The 17,869-nt window shown below is 42.3% G+C and overlaps 1 protein-coding gene across 4 annotated transcripts in view; it reads left to right on the top strand.

Annotated features, from left to right (window-relative positions):
* slc4a4a (solute carrier family 4 member 4a) overlaps positions 1-17,869 on the top strand; it is a 46,161-nt gene that overhangs the window by 16,117 nt on the left and 12,175 nt on the right. For 3 of the 4 annotated variants that reach the window (XM_081714121.1, XM_081714120.1, XM_081714119.1), the window contains 11 exons: positions 2,668-2,803; positions 4,276-4,436; positions 5,841-6,020; positions 8,795-8,871; positions 13,038-13,195; positions 13,518-13,605; positions 13,783-13,937; positions 14,593-14,706; positions 15,349-15,523; positions 16,227-16,360; positions 16,812-17,083. In XM_081714121.1, the coding sequence (XP_081570247.1) occupies positions 2,668-2,803; positions 4,276-4,436; positions 5,841-6,020; positions 8,795-8,871; positions 13,038-13,195; positions 13,518-13,605; positions 13,783-13,937; positions 14,593-14,706; positions 15,349-15,523; positions 16,227-16,360; positions 16,812-17,083 (1,650 nt within the window). The remainder of the gene's footprint in view (positions 1-2,667; positions 2,804-4,275; positions 4,437-5,840; positions 6,021-8,794; positions 8,872-13,037; positions 13,196-13,517; positions 13,606-13,782; positions 13,938-14,592; positions 14,707-15,348; positions 15,524-16,226; positions 16,361-16,811; positions 17,084-17,869) is intronic. The other variant, XM_027028691.3, reaches the window with a different exon arrangement.

The raw sequence follows: 17,869 nt of genomic DNA, 5'->3' as shown, positions 1-17,869 counted from the left end.
AAGAAACATACAGTCTACAGGTGTGAGTCTACAGGTGTGAGTCTACAGGTGTGAGTCTACAGGTATAGACTATATGACTATACGCAGTTTGGTAGGGTGAGCGAGGGCAAGTCTTCAGCTTGGAACGGCAGCTCCACTAAGCCCTTTTTCGGGCAAGGCCATTCCCCTCACCACCACCCCCACCGCCTTTCCCATGAGCACCCCCGTTGAAGGAGACAAAGTCCCCTTTGTGCAGACATTGGGCTCTTGGCGACCGAGGCTGTGGCTTTGAAATGCTCTGAGAACGATGTGATTTTCATTTCTATCTCTACTCCTCCTCCTCCTCCTCCTCTACATTCGCTCTCCTTGCTTGCTTGCTGGTATTGTGCCCCCCCCCGGCTTGCCGCACGGCGTTGCTGGCGGTGGTGTCTGCATGCAGCTCAGGGACACCGTGTGCGGGGGACTCTGGAGCACAGTGGGGACAGCTAAGCAACCCAAATGAGTTCTGCTGTGAAAGGCTGCCCATCCTACTCGCCTGCTGTGGTCATTAAATCAGCCTGTTATGAAGCATGAAGAAACTCTGAATTTTCTATTTGCATGAGCAAAGTGAGAGAGAAGGCCATATAAATTCTTTGTGCTGTAACTGGATGTGTTATATTTTTAAAGGTAAACTTTTTTTGATGTCTCCCCTTGCAGTCTATGAACTATTTAATAATGTGAATGAGAGCATCCCATTTCCCTTATTTGACCTATCAGTTGTCCTGTTTCTGCATTGTGATAAGCCAGACTTGAGACGTAACCTGAAAGAGATTCAGAAGCATGCAGTTGTAGCTGCTGACCTAGTTCTAGTCCACTGATTTTAAATGAAATTCAAGCTCTGTCATTTAAACAGCAGTAAACTTGTTCTGTGATGATTTACCAGCTTAGACAATAACAAAGCTTTTCATTAATCACCAATAACAAATCATGTGCCTTATACAAAGTTCCTCCTTCTAGCGTGACATAGCAATGCTTAAGGTGCATACAGAGTCATTTGCAAATTCCGTTGAAAGAGACCAAACGGGTTGGAAGCAAATACACCACGACATGAAGAGGAGTGGGTTTTTCTTCCACAAAGTCCATTACTTGCTGATAGATGGACACTTCAGTGGATGTCTATCTCGCTTTTTCCATGATTACTTACCAGCGTTTAAAAAATTTAGACTTTGTACATGTTTTGTGAATTAAATTATAAAAAAGAAAAGTCAACTCATATTTACCTCACTTCCTAGTTCCCAACCCCCAAAGTGATGGATACCTGCTAGCCAGTCAGTAATGGGTATTTTTGATGACTGTGGTATAATATAAGATAAGATGTATATATTTATAAAGTAAATCCCATGTGAGCCTGGAAATCATGAACTACAGGACCAATGGCTACCTGACTGCAAGGCTCTCTGGCTGGAGGCCTGTCTGGCTTTTTTGCACTGCAAGTTGGAAGAGAACAAACCTGAACTGGTTTTGGATCGTAGATCATAGAGCGGAATACCTCATTCATATCTTCTCTTCAGTTCCCGTTAAAGCATGACTGGATATTCAAATACGATTCTTAAGAATTTTACCTTAACAAATTATCTGTAGGCTAAGATTCCAACTTCAGTTATCCTTTGAAATTTCTTCAAAACATAACAAAGCACTTTTTTTTTGACTGTAGTCTCATTGCAAGATGCTCTTTTGAGGGTGATTTTTGTTATGATAGTGATTGTGAATTTACTGAACATTCACATCTATTGACACTTCCATGTGGATATGTGAGAATCTCTGGTATAAGAAACTTTCTTACCTGTTAGTCAGAGTTGCTTTCTCTGACAGTGGAAAATTTTCAAAATGTACTGTGTCATGAGCTTAATGTCTCTCAAGTTGTTCCCAGACTGTTAAACTTCATGTCCCTGCTTCTTGTGCTATATTTTATATTTCATCTGTATTGAATGGTGTTAGGCTATTTTCCTCTGCAGTTGTGGATGCCTGACAGATATTCAAATTAGAAGACAAGGGGGAAGGAAAGCAAAGCCCTCTTGCAAAGAAGGAACAGTTTGTGAAACATCTCCTAATTGTTAATGAGGGGCCGAGGGCAGGTTGCCAGAGCGTAAGGGCCAATGGCGAGCGGGGCTTCTGGCGGAGCAGCAGAGGGGCAGGCTGTTGATGTCAGCGGATGGGGGGGACCCCCTTTTTTTTTTAGCTACCTGGGTGACATTGCATTAGAGTGGCGGACAGAGAACAGCGGACAAACTCGCCCCCAGGCTCCAATGAAGGTCTGAGCATTTGCTCGTCTGTGGGGGTGGGGGGTTGTGAAACTGACCTCCGTCCCTCTCTCTCAGCTCACCCACACTCAACTAAAGTCACACACAGCTAACTTTCGGGCGGAACCAAAACTCTTTTTTTCCTGTGAGGGGTTCGGGATGGAGAACAAGGGGGAGATCGCATCGGGCAACAACAACGTGGAGAAGAACAAGGCAGATGAGAGAGTGGAGTCAGACTCTGGCCAGGATCCGGAGCAGGTGGCATGTAAAGGAGAGGTCCCATACCCACCTGAGCCCTCTCCCCCCGTCAACGCTGAGCTCAGGCCCAACGGCTTAGCGGAGGAGGGCCAGCCGCAGGTGGCCACTCGCATGTCTCAGCACCTGACCCCCAGCATTTTTCCTCTTGCAGTTTCTCCAGCGGCCGAGCGCATCCGCTTCATCTTGGGAGAGGAGGACGATGGCCCAGCCCCTCCGCAGCTCTTCACGGAGCTGGACGAGCTCCTGGCTGTGGACGGCCAGGAGATGGAGTGGAAGGAGACAGCCAGGTAAGAGCACGCTGGACCAGGGCATGGCATTCTGCTTCTCTGCTCCACGAGAGGCTGAGAAGAGGGAGATGAGAACAGCTTTAGATTCATCTCAAGGCAGAACTTTAAATGGCACTATCGCTGTGTTAAGAACAGGTTGGATGGTTCCCATGTTGCTGTATTTTTTCATGGTTGTGACTTTGCCAAAACTTCAGAACTTTTTCAAATTTTTGAACATGGTATACATTTACGATTATTAATTTTTAACAATATATTTTCTATTGAGCTTTCTGTGCAATGTTCACCTGTTAATGAGAAAGACTGCGAGTGAGGACATTTATTTACCAATCACCTTCTTTTTGAGCAGGACATAGGCAAAGAAAACCAATTTCTTCTATTAAGAGCAGATTAATTATTCATGAAAAAGCATTACTTGATAAATGTGCTATGTCGAGCAGCACTTGTGAGACTGATAATTCATGAATAAAACATCCGGAGCCTCTGGCACAGTGCCAATACCAGCTTTGTGCCAATATGCTAAGTTATGTCCTCCTGCCAACAAGAACATTATTAACAGCATTTTGCAAGGGGAACTCATTTGATGGTGATCAAGTGCCCCTCAAACACACCACTCAGCACCGCTGAAATAATGCAGTGCTTCCGCATGATCAGCTCCATCATCCACAGTTGGAGGCGAGCGTGAAATATGACGCACATGCCATAATGTAATCCTGTAAGCACGATTATAACAATGCAACGTTACGACATGCTGCACCGTTACATCTCCACACCGTTACATCGCCGTGATTAGCTGCCTGGTAGAATGAGCAGGAGCTGTGTCTTCAGTAATAGAAGTGTCAGCCTTTTCTAACAGGACCCTCTACCTCTCGCACACCATGCTGAGCAGCTGTTAACGCTTGCCAAAGCCCGGGCACTTGAATGTCCTTGAGAATGAAGTCCATCTCGTGTTTGTTCTTGATACAGACTTTTTAATACAGAATTTCTTTTTGCAAAAGTGGAAGTTATAATGTGGGACTTAGCAAATATCTATTATTTTGACTGTTTAAATGTTTTGACATTGTAATTGACTGTTCAACTGTCAGAGCTTCGTATTTGGCAAATTTAATTAGGGGGAGGGGAGGTGGGTTTGGCTGGTTAAGCTCATTGGTTTGCAGCTTTACTTAAGGGCAGTTGAGGGCAGTTGTTTTGTTTAAGTGTTGTTTTCTATGCTGAGTTGCCAAGTCTGCAACTGTTATTTAGCCTGGAAACAGAATGAAGACACCTGCAATTTAGCATATCCACAAAAACCTGTTTCAGCACTCTGCAACACCTTTCATTCCAATTAAACAAGTTGGGATTTATATAATCTAGTTTGTGTCTTGCATGTCAACAACATGGGCTGTGCTGGGACACTTCTCGAGCTCTTTTTACTTCGACCACGAGCCAACATCGCAGTTGACCTCTGTTCTTTTTCCCTCACCTCTCGATTCCAGGTGGATCAAGTTTGAAGAAAAGGTGGAGAAGGGCGGAGAGCGATGGAGCAAGCCCCACGTGGCCACGCTTTCCTTGCATAGCCTGTTTGAACTCAGGACCTGTATAGAGAAGGGCACCATCATGCTGGACCTGGAGGCCACCACCCTGCCGCAGGCTGTAGGTGAGCAGACACGTCTTTACCCCAGATCTGAACAAGCACAGCGTCAGTTACATAACTGATAAACTACGTTTTTGTTCTCGAAGCCTCAGTTTCATTGACATAAAGTAGCTTTGGTGGCTATACCCTCAGCCCTTTTTGGATCCTCATTCAGATCCCGGCTGAGGCCTGCAATCCCAACCACGATTTTGTCTCAAATCCATTTACATTTTACAGACATCACATGTAGAGTTACGGTACTGTGCTTTAAACCCCCATCTTGGTTCCAAGACAGCCAAACAGCCAAAAGAGCACAGCACGTCTGCGAACAGCAGCGCATATGGGGGAAACAGAAATGCGTTTTCAGTCCGAGCTGCAGATATGATGCACACTTAACAGTCACAGTTAACAGGCTACCTGTTACATGGTTTCCAGCCACTGCCATGTCAGAACATATTTATAGATCCATTTAATACACTCCGCTTTCAGTCCCCAGTGTGACTGCAACCCCGGCGTTCCGGGTGGGTGCATCCATTCCTGGAAGGCAGAGCGCTTCCTTCTTCCCACTCCCATTTTATTTCCTTTAGGAGGATTTAAGCCAGAGTAAGTGGAAGGTCAGGATTGCTGCTTTAGAAATCACTAGATCACTTTGGAAGTTACCACGGATGTTGCGGTACACTGTTGTGGTGTCTGTCTGAGGTCTTTTCTTTAGGATCTGCTTCATAAGAAGTTAACAATGCAAACCTGTCAAAACCCAACAAATGTCTTGTGCATTATGCAGAAAATAACTCAGAGCAGTGTCACATACCCTGCTTTTGTGTAAGGACAGGATGAAGCTTGTTCAGACCAAGAATGACAGAATGTGATTGGTTAATGAATCAATTTAGACCTATTTAAAGTGGGGTTCTCCTGTTTCAGTACCAGTTTTCTCTGAGAATGAGAGATCATGTTCTGTGATTATTCAGTAGATCCTTTGAGTACAGATGCATTAAACTACATCTTGTTTACAGAGTTCTGCTTTTTGTGCCTGAACTGAACGGAGAGTTTGTCCATTAAGCACTGGACCATTCAGAAAAATGTCCAGGGGCACCCAGCCTCCTGCCTCGGTACTTGACTTTCTTTGTAAAAACAGAACTGAAAAAAAACTGCCAGACAATCTCCTGAGCAAAAGCTTAATGGCTTAAAACAGAATATGAAGCATCACTCAAACATCTTTGGGTGATTTAAACTTTTCAAGTTGCAGTTACCAATTTGATCTTTTCAGTCAGCGTTCCTCAAACTAATTGAAAAGCTAGGGTGTGGAGAAATAAAAAAGTGTGCTTGTGGTGATAAACCTACATATGCCCGCTGTTTATGAAATCTGATCATGAACAGAAATGACTAAATAAACAAGGAGATCTGCATTCTCTTTTTCTCTTTCGCTGTCAGAGATGATCACGGACAGCCAGATAGAGACTGGCCTGTTGAAGGCAGACCTGAAGGACAAGGTCATGTACACCTTGTTAAGGAAGCACCGTCACCAGACCAAGAAGTCCAACCTGCGCTCCCTGGCTGACATTGGCAAGACGGTCTCAAGTGCAAGTAGGCTGTTTTCCAACACGGATAATGGTAATAGAGGTGCCAGTTTGGTGCAGTTCTTTTTTCAGCTCCTTCATAATTTTGCACTTTGACCTCTCTTTAAAAGGTTAGATTTTTGGTATTTTTCATTTTTTAATAAGTAGCTTTTTTTTTAGTTTTATGGTCATTTGAAAATGCTTCAATGTTTTTTTTAATCTGATTTAGCAGGTAGATTTCATTAAACAGCCAAGCTCAATTTGAACACTCCCCAATTTTACCAGACATCTAAATCCTAATTTACATAAAAATTCCAAGATATGTAGCACTTTATTTTTAGTTTTGCGAAACAGCAAGTTGTACTTGTTGCAGTTTTCCAAATCTGTTTGCAATTTAGAAAGAGCTTGATTACTGAAATCCACTGTATAGCACAACTGAGCATGATCCTCACACATTACACAAATGTGCTTATTCCACCTGTAACCATAAATCAAATGAGAACTTTTAGAACAAATGTTCTCCTTTTATAAATGAAACAATAATTTTAATAACATTCAATGATGTTAATGGTTTCATTTATAATTTTTTAAATATTATCATCCTGTCTGTTGTGCTTTTCTGACCTCAATATAATTATTAGTAAATCATATAAATTAATTGACAAATGCAGCAGTCTCAGTCTAGTAATTCTAATGAAGTTTGTTAAATGTTTCTAATTAATATCTGTCTCAAAAATGACTCACTAACCTTAGACGTAGTAAACAATTGCTCCTACATCAGTCTGAGCTACATCCTGTTTGCCTTTTTTTAAAACTGAATAATTACCTTAACTGGACAAACTAACATTATCATGTGTATTGATTGTGTTTCATTTCCCTTAATGAAATATCTTTGTATGTGGATTTATGTTTGTAAATGCATACAATGTCATGTTTCATGTTGTGGCTGGGGTAGTAAATTGTTATGTACAGTATAGTCTAAAATACTTTAGGTGACACTAATAGCAGTACTATCATTAAGGCCATGGTCTAGAGTAAATGGGACTGATAAGATGTGGTATCTGAAGAGATACCTCATGCAACAAATAATGTCTTTAGTGCTGTGTGAAGCAAACCTTTATGAGTTAATATATTGTAGTTATTAACTGTATTATCTTATATTGCTTGACTGAACTTTTAACCTATTGATGTGGTAGATTATTCTGGCGTCAGAAGGCCCCTCCTATTGAAAGTGTCATTTAAAATATTTTTTATTGTTGTTTTGCAATACTGTACATAACTTGCTGTGTGCAGACTTGTTATAGTCATGTGAACAACTTCTAACATCCTAAGTATGCACTATAGGAAGTAAAGGTCACCCGTCTGCCTTTTAATGAACTGTTACACTTAGTAAGGTACTTTAATTGTTTGTTTTCAGAGTGACTCAGCACTGACTGTAGTGGTTCTGTTTAGCCTGTCAAACACGCTATTTCCTTTAGCATCTCAAGGGATGCAACTCCAACTCTTTCATGGCCTTTCGCAAAAGCTAACTCTTAACAACAATGCTTTGGCTTTTTTTTGGGGGGGGGCACCTTTCTTCCTTTAGTCCTTTCTTGTACACCCCCCATCCCCTGCTTGTCTGCCTGCCTTGCTTCTGCTGCTGCTAAAACACCCCCCCAAAGTCTACTTGAGAGCTCAGTGTCTTGCCTAAAAGCTTCCGCCTCCAAGGAGGAATTACAAGTCACTGCAAGCCCTTGCATGGGATGCCTTATTTAGTTCAGCGACTCTAGCCCCGTGTCACCATTTGTGCACCTCCCTGCTCGACCCACCCATGTCATAAACGTCGTCCCTAAAGCCCGATGACCCAGACGGCGCATCTGCTGTAACTTAGCGCCAACAGCTCGTGACTGCATCCTGCCATTCAAGCCAACTGTGCGTGTGGCCTTCCTGTTTGGCATATTCATTCAACAGTAGTGACTGTTATGTAATAGGAGATCATATCTCAGCTTTGCCTTTGTGGTGGGCTTCACCCTAGTAGGATCTCATGCCAGGGTCTTTTTATTGCCTTTAACGAGACAGAAATTTCCACTTCTCCCTGTTATATACAAAGATTTTACTCAGCTTCTATCCAGAGTACTGGAATAGGTATGGTAACTTAACTAGGAAGATCCGTGAGTCGCTATTGCCCTCGATAAAACAGTTGTCACAAGTAGGCTAAGTGCATTTTTGTCCTCCCAGCAACTTTTTAAGGCTGTTCAATGTTTCCTTTTATCTGCATCAAACTGACACACCCACTTCATTATTGCATAATCACCTGAGTTTGCTAGTATTGGGAAGCATCTTATATGATAATAGTGGTGTTTAATTATACTCTACTGTTTGGTATTTGTTTTATTCTCTGACTGTAGTATTTGCAGTGTGGCACCTTCGTCATGCTTTCAGAAGGCTTAGTGATTAGTCTGCACTAGGGTCCACCTAGCTGGCCACGTTAGCTTCCCAGTCCAGTAAATTGTAAACACTGATTTTGTGTTTTTAAAAATCTGGTATCTTAATGTTAATGGTATCTTCTTCAAAATTTAATGTCCACCGACATTTAACATTAAAGGAGATTAATAAGTTACTTCAGCCCTTGGAATTTCATTGTATAGTTTATGAATCCTCTCCCATTTCATTCCCAATGTTGGTAGTGACTGACGAGATGTGCCTTCTTGCTGCAGTCTGGAATACGCTCTCTGTTCTAAAACCATGCATGCAGAGTGGACCAGGCTGCTGAACTCACTTTCATTGCCTTGATGCTGGGAACTGAGGGTGCCTGTCTAACCACATTCTGGCTGCACATGTTTCCTTCAGGTAGCCCCACCACTGCGCACCGGAATTTGATGTCAACCAGCTTGAATGACATCTCGGACAAACCAGAGAAGGATCAGGTATGTCCGCCTTCAAAACATTCCCTTCCCCCGTATCCCTTGCCTTGTTGAGGCATCGATTTTATGCCTGCTTAATCCACAACTATTTGCACAAAAACTGTTTGCACAGTAACAAGTTTGAGATGGTGTGTATCTGAATAAGTCATAAGCCAACCATTCAAGCCACTGCATGCCGCCTTGTTTGCTGGTGATTAGCAAGTCCAAAGTACAGTGTCTTCTCTGGGATCCTTCCAGTTCTTTTCCAACTAGAGTTATAACAACTCCTTTCATCCTCTGCATTTATCTCTCGTGGGAAACAGATAAGATGCCATGGATGCATGCTGCAGTCATACTTGGACCCACTAGCAAAATTTGACGCATCACAAACATAAACAAATGGAGTTGCAAAGGGGTACACAAGGACATACCCTGAGATAGATAAGCCCTGCCGGCTTGCAATCTCAACAGGAAATACTCTGCCGGGGGAATAGTGAAGAGAGTCTGCTTTGGCACAGCAGCATTGCAACAGTAGGACTATCTGAAAACTAAAGTTTTTCCAGCACCTGATATGGTGGAGTGTTCTCTGCGCTACCCCGGCGTGGACCTTCATTGGACGAAGCAGTGACGAAGCAGATCTGTCTGTGTGGTGGTTCTTTGTGAAGTGACGCTAATTAGGGGACCTCCCATCAGGTTCTTACTGATGCCAATTAGGAGAAGTCCCGTGCCCGGTAGGCCCAGGAGGGGCCCCTGGGCTGGGTGGAGGGGTTAAAGTGCCCCCCCAGATGCGTTGCAAGATTAGGAGGGTAAACAGTGATCAGTGAGAGGCATGCATGCAACATGCAGTGGCGAAGCATCAATGAACGACCCATTATCCTGTCACGCGCAGGCTTCCCCCTGGCTAGAGGGTGCGTTCATCCCCAAATCCTTAAATCCAGGGCGACCCCACATTCCCATAACATGGCATTTAGCATTGCAGATTATAGGGTGAGAAGGAATAGGAATTATACCAGACTATTTAAAGCATTAACTCACTGTTTTCTGGACTTGTTTGCTGTTGGCAATGTGGAGTAGTTGGAGTGGAATTCCCTCACATGGTAACTCATTTGCAAAGATTACCATCTGCTCCTAAGATTTAAAGTATGCAAACTAACAAAACAGCCTGATTGGTCAAACCTGATGGCGGATTAATTTCGCAGATGGAATACACGGTGTGGCTCTCTCCACCACAGACCGAAGAGAGCTAGGAGAATGAACATACTAACATAATAGTAACCTTAAAAACAGTATCTTAATAATAATAATAATAATAATAATAGCCATATACTAATAACCAACAATAATCCTAATATAAAGAAACTTATTTATTAATCTTACAGGCCACCACACACCATGTTTAAAAGTTCAGTTGAGTGACGTGGTAATAGAAGAGTAGACTGCTGTTTTACCGTGGTGTGAAGAAAAATAAACAAGTTAATGAATCGCTTTTTTACTAACTGTTAATCAGGTTTTACTGTCAATACGACATGTTACCACAGACACAAATTGTTAACACAACTACAGGTCTGCAAGTGTTACTTGTATTGAATGTATTGATCAGTTAGGTTTTTGATTTGTATTCACATTTTAAAACTTATAGAGAAAATGCAAACATATAGTATCTGCAGTAAGTAATGTACTTGTAAAATGTAAAAACAAAGGAAAACTTCTCCTATGTGTACACCACCCAATATTTATTCACAACCTAGCCTAGCAGTGACATTTTGTTGTTTGACAGGCACTTTGAGTTGTTTAGGGTTTTCCCAGTTAACCCTGTTAACACTTCACCCTGTTAAAGTTATAAAGTGATTCAGTTCTTGTCTGGATGCCTTTTCAAACTTCACAGACTTGACCTATGATGTTAAGGTCCATAAAAAGTGATGGAGCTCTCAAAAGTATCCGAGGAAAAAGTCAACTTCTGGGAAAAGACGGATATGTCCTGCACAAGATTTTCATGGACCAAAACAATGGAAATTATACCACAAATGTTCTGTAAAATATTTGCATAAATTAAGATCAACTTGTTGAGGTTATTTCCAAAAACGATCTGTCATATTTCTTACAGTTCATTCAGTAATGGAGTTTCCTCTGAACCATATACAGTTGTTTAGAAACTTTGAAAGAACAGAACATTCCTTTGGCTTTTTGCTTCTGCTTTAATTCTAAACAAGGTCTGCAGACATGAAATATGTCATGGCCTGTAAAAAATCTAATTTGTTACGCTTTAAAAACTGTCCTGTAGTCCAGTGCCACCAAATGGTCCACATTTGTACTCTAACCTATCTAACAGGACACTGGTAGTAGGTATTTGGTGTTCTTAACAGCTTGATCCCGATATACTGGAATGATAAGATAAAGCAAGAATATGCACTGTTTAGGTGACCCTGAAGACTGGGTTGAGAAACTGCTACAGCCTATTAATGTCGAGAGCCTGTACAATAGTGCTATAATCTCAAACCCTGTGTTTTGATATGACTTGTTTGGTGGTTAATCAACATGCTCAGTTTGAAGATATTTCATAACATCTGCCATAGCCTACTATTGGTGAACACTGCCACAGCCTGTCCTATGGAAACATAAAAATGTTAAACCTGTCTTAATCGTTAAACCTGTCTTAATCGTTAAACCTGTCTTGATCGTTAAACCTGTCTTAATTGTTAAACCTGTCTTAATTGTTAAACCTGTCTTAATCGTTAAACCTGTCTTAATCGTTAAACCTGTCTTAATCGTTAAACCTGTCTTGTTAACTTAGTAACTGGGATTTAATGCCCCCTCAGTGTCCTAAGTAACAACCCTTTAGAATACACATAATTTTATCTTTCATCTTTTTGCTTTGCTAATATGTGAACAGGAATATCTGGTCACATTCTTATAAAATTAATGAGAATTTATATTAACTTATCTCCCTATGAGTTTATAAAAAATCCTTTCATGTTATGCCATCTTTAAAGAAAATCAGCCTCCCCTTTGCTATATTAGTAGCTGTTAGTTGTGTTCTGTTAGAGAATTGCTTTAAAAAAACTTAGTTTTCTTAGGGAAATGTTCCATTGTCAACAAATACCCAAGTAGAGCCCATTCACAGTAAGCTCAACCTGACATTTATGGAAGTGTTTTTAAAATACACACTTAAGTATGCTTGTGCTTGTTTTATGAATGACTTGACTGCAATTTAGATAATAAAGCAAGCAGATTCAGACTTTTATTAGTTCAAGTTCAAGTTCAAGTTCGGTTTATTCGTCACATACATAGTCATACACAGTATAACGCGCAGTGAAATGGTGGAGGGTGCTCTGTCCAAACTCAGGAAGAGAAACGGGTGCATAGAGAAAAATATATATATGCAGATAAATATATATATTTTATGTATGTACAAAAATATATTAACAATGTATGTACAATATATGTATATTATGATTATATACACAATGTACAATGTATATGGTTGGGTATATAGTTTATTGTTGTAAATCCTTATAACCATATACTCAAGGTTTATGCTCCTGTTAACTGTTCGATTTTGGTCAAACAAGAAGAGAAATTTGGATAAAATTTAAGTTGTAATGCATGAATGCTTACAAAACCTAAGGTCCCCACAGTGTTAAATTAACAGCACACAAAAGACTGGAGAGTGGTGATGACCTTGGAAGCCACGTCTGAAGATAATTTATCCAGTGCCAGATTATGAAGAAGGGAGTGGAGGGAGTGCTAATTATCTCTCCCCTGTAAATTTTACATTTGGCACCAATGCAAAGGCTGCATGTCACCTAACAGCGTTGGCTTTGAAGCTTCCCTCCAGCATCCCTGCAGGAGCAGCAGCGATGCCCCTTAAGTAGCCGGTTAATTTAGAGGACGTGTCCAGGTTACCCTTGGTACCTGTGCAAGACCAGGATGGCATGCAGCACCCACAGAAGGCACTTGCTGATCAGCAACCCCCCGGCCCAGTCATCCGTCTCTGTAATTCCCATCACACGGATAGCTGTGGCTGTTTCCTAGATCCCGCCTCCCCCCATTAATGCCTTGCCTTGGCTCGCAGATCAAGGGAACACAGGGACTGCCCGTTTAACTGTCTGAAGGGGGCGGCGAGAGCTCAATGGTCAGCCCTTTTGTCCACGCTTTCCTGCACTCATTACGCCACCCCTGTGTGTGTCCAGCTGAAGAACAAGTTCATGAAGAAGTTGCCCAGAGACGCAGAGGCTTCCAACGTACTGGTTGGGGAGGTGGACTTCCTGGACGCCCCATTCGTGGCTTTCATCCGGCTGCAGCAGGCCGTCATGCTGGGTGCACTGACCGAAGTGCCAGTTCCAACCAGGTGCGACCAGTCCCACTCCTGAACCGTGTGTCCCAAAATATAGTCCATCGCACAGTCAAGCATAATTTACATTCTTGAAAAATCACCAGGTGCGTCCTTAACCATTATTATGGTCTCTCTTATTTAGGTGCTCATGAGTTTAGCAAGATAAAGTATTAGATTAGAGCTAGAGCTAAATTAACTAAACAGGGCTTGAACAAAATTATTTCTATAAGTTACAGGCATTTCAGGAGAGAGCGATTCTTTGGAATTACCATTTCAGATTTTGCCATGTGTCATAATATTAAATGATATTAAATCTATGCTGAATTTTCCCATACAGGTTTCTGTTCATTCTTCTTGGCCCAAAAGGCAAAGCCAAGTCATATCATGAAATCGGCAGAGCGATCGCCACCCTTATGTCTGATGAGGTAAACAAGGCTGAGTTTATAATCGGGGGGGTGGGGGGTGTCGAATCATATTATATCTGAAGTACGATCATATTGTGGATATAAATGTCGTGAGCCTTTACTGTGGCGCTATCTCAAACCCTTTGCTTTGATATGACTTGGTGAAAGTCCAGGATTAATTACATACTCGTTGTGAAGGTTTTCCATGACATCGCGTACAAAGCCAAGGACAGACAAGACCTTCTGGCTGGCATAGACGAGTTCTTGGATGAGGTCATCGTCCTGCCTCCTGGTGAATGGGACCCTGCCATCAGGATAGAGCCTCCAAAATCACTCCCCTCATCAGACAAGAGGTGCAGTCATATCCTTAACACTGGTTTTAGAGTGCCATTTATTGGGAAGCATCATTCTACCTTTCTTTATTATTCATTTTTCCCAGGCCCTATAATTAAGCTAATATGCCCTGAAAAATTGTTATTTTTTCCCACTCCCTGTGGAAAATCCTCTGCGAAATATGCCAAAGAGCTTCAGTATCTCACTTTTTTTCTCATCCGAAAAAGAAGGAAACACAATTGGGTACAACACTGAGTACAAGTGTGAGAAACTGAGGAACCTCCTTTTGGTCTGTATGGTGATCACAAAAAAGTTTGATGAGCTCTGTGCTAGTTTTTCGTGGAACCAATGAGCTTGGTGCCCTCCCTATGAGGGCAGATGATGAATAAGATTTCATTAGTTCTTTATTACGCTCTGAAAAATGTATCCTTGTGATCCACACTATAAAAAAAATGATTGCATCAAATAGAAACAACAGAAATGTATTTTACATGTGTACTATTTGAAAATTGGTGTTAATGTTCAGATGTTTACATTGCAGAATGCCTCATTCTTATGAAGGAAACTAGAACAACATACAGAAAGTGTATAAATGAATGAAAGCCTCATGTACTAGTTTACATTGACTGTCCTGTTCATTGTCCACTGTCTACACTGTTCCTATTTGCTGTCCAGGAAGAACATGTATGCTGGAGGGGACAGCACACATATGAATGGGGACATGCCCCATGAAGGTGGACATGGGGGTGGTGGGCATGCCATAGGCGAAGAGCTGAAAAAGACAGGGCGGTGAGTGACCCTAGTTTTGAAAATATTCCTGCTTTTTTTTATGTTATGTTGCCCGCCTCAGCTCAGTGACTCTAAGTGTAGCAGCTCATATGAGACAGGTTCATAGGAAATCTCAGACAGTCAAAAAGAATTACTGCCAGGCAGAAAGTCTGCAACAATAAAATGCTAACCCCTAATGCCGGATCAAATGTCGAATGGGCTTAGTATTGAACAAATGAGATAATGTTAATGGTCTCCATATTTTTCATTTAGCCATGTTAGGAGAATCACCTCTGATGGTGTGATTTAGTCCAGCATTTTTCTTAAACCCTGAACTGGGGGCTTTATCCTACTGACCAAAACAGCACGATCAGCATATATTCCATTGACCATTCAAACTGTTTTCCTCTGATTATGTTGTCGCGCAAACCTCAGCATCATGAAAGCTGAACTCTGTATTTATATGGTCACTGTTAAAAGTACTGCTACCACCTTCTCTGTGACAGGTCTGCTGAAAAACTCAGTTTGCTCTCTTTTTTAACTTTCCCCCCAATAGCAGCTCTGTTTGCCACATCTGTGAGAACAGAGACGATTGGCTGGTCAGCCCTCTGCAGCACAGCAGCCTGTCATTCGAGAGTTCACTGTATCAAACTCCTTTTCCAGATTCTGTGGAGGCCTTATACTTGACATCAAAAGGAAAGTCCCCTACTTTGCCAGTGACTTCTACGATGCGTTGCACATCCAATCTTTGTCGGCCATCCTGTTCATCTATCTGGGGACGGTCACGAACGCCATCACGTTCGGGGGCCTGCTTGGGGACGCCACCGACAACATGCAGGTGAACACAAACAAATGTAATACTTCAGCATCAGCACCGGTGGCAGTGTGCAGTTCAGGTTCGGGAAGTAAAAATCTTCCCCAGCACATTGTCCCAGCCACCTGACTCAGCTAACTGGCTCAGACTAGCAGGTAGAGTGAATTGATGAAACCAACCAGATTATTCCTAGGCACAGCATCAGTTTTTGAAGTTTCAGACCTCTGCCTACAGTGCAGCCTTTATCCTGTACTTCTGGAAGACTGTGAAACATTGCAGATAAAAACCATTGTGCTGTTTTGTTACTAACCAAGAAGTATTAGGACAGCTGAATATTTGCCAGTTTAAAATGTGTCTATTAGAGAAATAAAAAAAAATCAGCAAAGAAAAGGACATCCAGTGGGTGTATAGGTCTCCATATTTTCCTTGCTCTGCTTTACAGACACACCTATAAGCCTGAGGCACACTCCAGATATACCGTGCACATGATGTCCTCACATTCAGACTCTGTTCCATTCCTTTTGCAGACACACACACACACACACAGACATTCACACACACCAGATATATCATGCACATCATGAAAATGATGTCCTCATGTTTGGACACTAGCCCCACTGCTGCATTCCTAACCTCCACTTAGCAATCAAGTTGCGCTCACATACACACACACACACACAGCCAAGCTTCTACATCAGTAACCCTGGCCTGTCCGTCTCACCTACAGGGCGTACTGGAGAGCTTTTTGGGCACGGCTGTCACTGGAGCGGTCTTCTGCCTCCTGGCCGGACAGCCCCTCACCATCCTGAGCAGCACAGGGCCAGTGCTCGTCTTCGAGAGGCTCCTCTTCAACTTCAGCAGGTTCCTCTTCCTCTTCTTCATCCTCTAAAAGGGACAAATAAAGAGATGTTGCAGTAGAAGTCTCTGGGTATTTATATACGTAATGATGAAAATAAATGTTCAAGTGGTAGCTAGCATATTTGTCTGTGTACACTATACAATATTATATTATATATATATATATAGTTACAATATTACATATATTGACATATATTACATATACTGAACAATGTATAGATTTTGTACTGTCCTCGAAAATTTGTCACACAGCAAATTCACTGATGGGGTGTGAAAGTGGTCTTCAAATGTGCATTGTGTAGTCATACCATACTGTATTGAACAATACAGAATGTAGCATGTTAATAATGTATTATGCAATTTTGGGAATATATCAACATATTGCAGTAATATTTCATTTTCACATACTCCTTAAATAAATATAAAGAGTGTAAAAAGAACTTGGCTCTTGCAGGGACAACCAGTTCGACTACCTGGAGTTCCGGCTCTGGATCGGCCTGTGGTCGGCCTTCTTCTGCCTTGTGCTGGTGGCGACCGATGCCAGCTTCCTGGTGCAGTACTTCACCCGCTTCACAGAGGAGGGCTTCTCCTCGCTCATCAGCTTCATCTTCATCTATGACGCCTTCAAGAAGATGCTCAGACTGGCCCACTACTACCCAATCAACTCTGATTACAAGGCTGACCACGTTACGCTGTACGACTGCATGTGCATGGCACCCAGCACAGGTAGGAATCAGCACGGGGTGTCGGTGGACTAATTTAGTGCTGCTTTACCCTCTGCATGACCTGTAGGAGTTTCAGTAAGGGTCAGATAGGCTTTAGCGAGTGTCCAAGTGTGCCATGTTCCCTCTGTGCTGGGAGGGGCAATAGGTAGTACTGCCAAGCAGAGGGAAAAGCAGAATATCTAGTCCACGTTTTCGCAGCAGGGATGCATATTACAGAGCTCACTCACTCATCAAAATTAGATTTATAATAACTGACCTTTTTTGCCCTGGTCACTTACACAACTTATGCGTTTACCTGAGCTCAGTGGCTATGCATAAACACTCTGACATTGATGCTGTGCACAAAATCCATGTGGAACTGATGGCACTGAGTATGCAGTAATGGTGCTAGTCACCGAGGAGGCCAGTATGGATTTTATGGTTTAGGGAGTGATTTGACTGTGTGGGGGCAGCATAGTAGATAAATATAAGGAGGTTCAGAGTGTGCTGTTGGCGTAGTGCGTGAAATCCATATACAACTGGCGGGAACTGAACACAAATTAACGAATTTGTCAGTAGAGCTGGGCATGGCCTTACCCACCAGGAAGGCCATTGCGGGTTTGTGTTTAAAGAAATTCGTTAAGTGATATGTGGTTTGAAAGTGAACTAGTCTGGGGGTGGGGGGAGGGGGGTCCCTCTGAACTTCAGAATCTGGAGGTGTCCTGGACTTTAATCAGTGAAACACAGAAGAAGGGAGGCTTCTGTCTGATGAGCCCTGTGAAGAGCTTTGGGGGGTTCTTAGAGGGCA

Source organism: Electrophorus electricus, chromosome 5 (assembly GCF_041902795.1).
Source record: "Electrophorus electricus isolate QZ-2024a chromosome 5, ASM4190279v1, whole genome shotgun sequence".
In the NCBI taxonomy this organism is placed as follows: domain Eukaryota; kingdom Metazoa; phylum Chordata; class Actinopteri; order Gymnotiformes; family Gymnotidae; genus Electrophorus; species Electrophorus electricus.
Note: the sequence above shows the minus strand (reverse complement) of the source record. Positions and strands in the feature narration are given on the sequence as shown.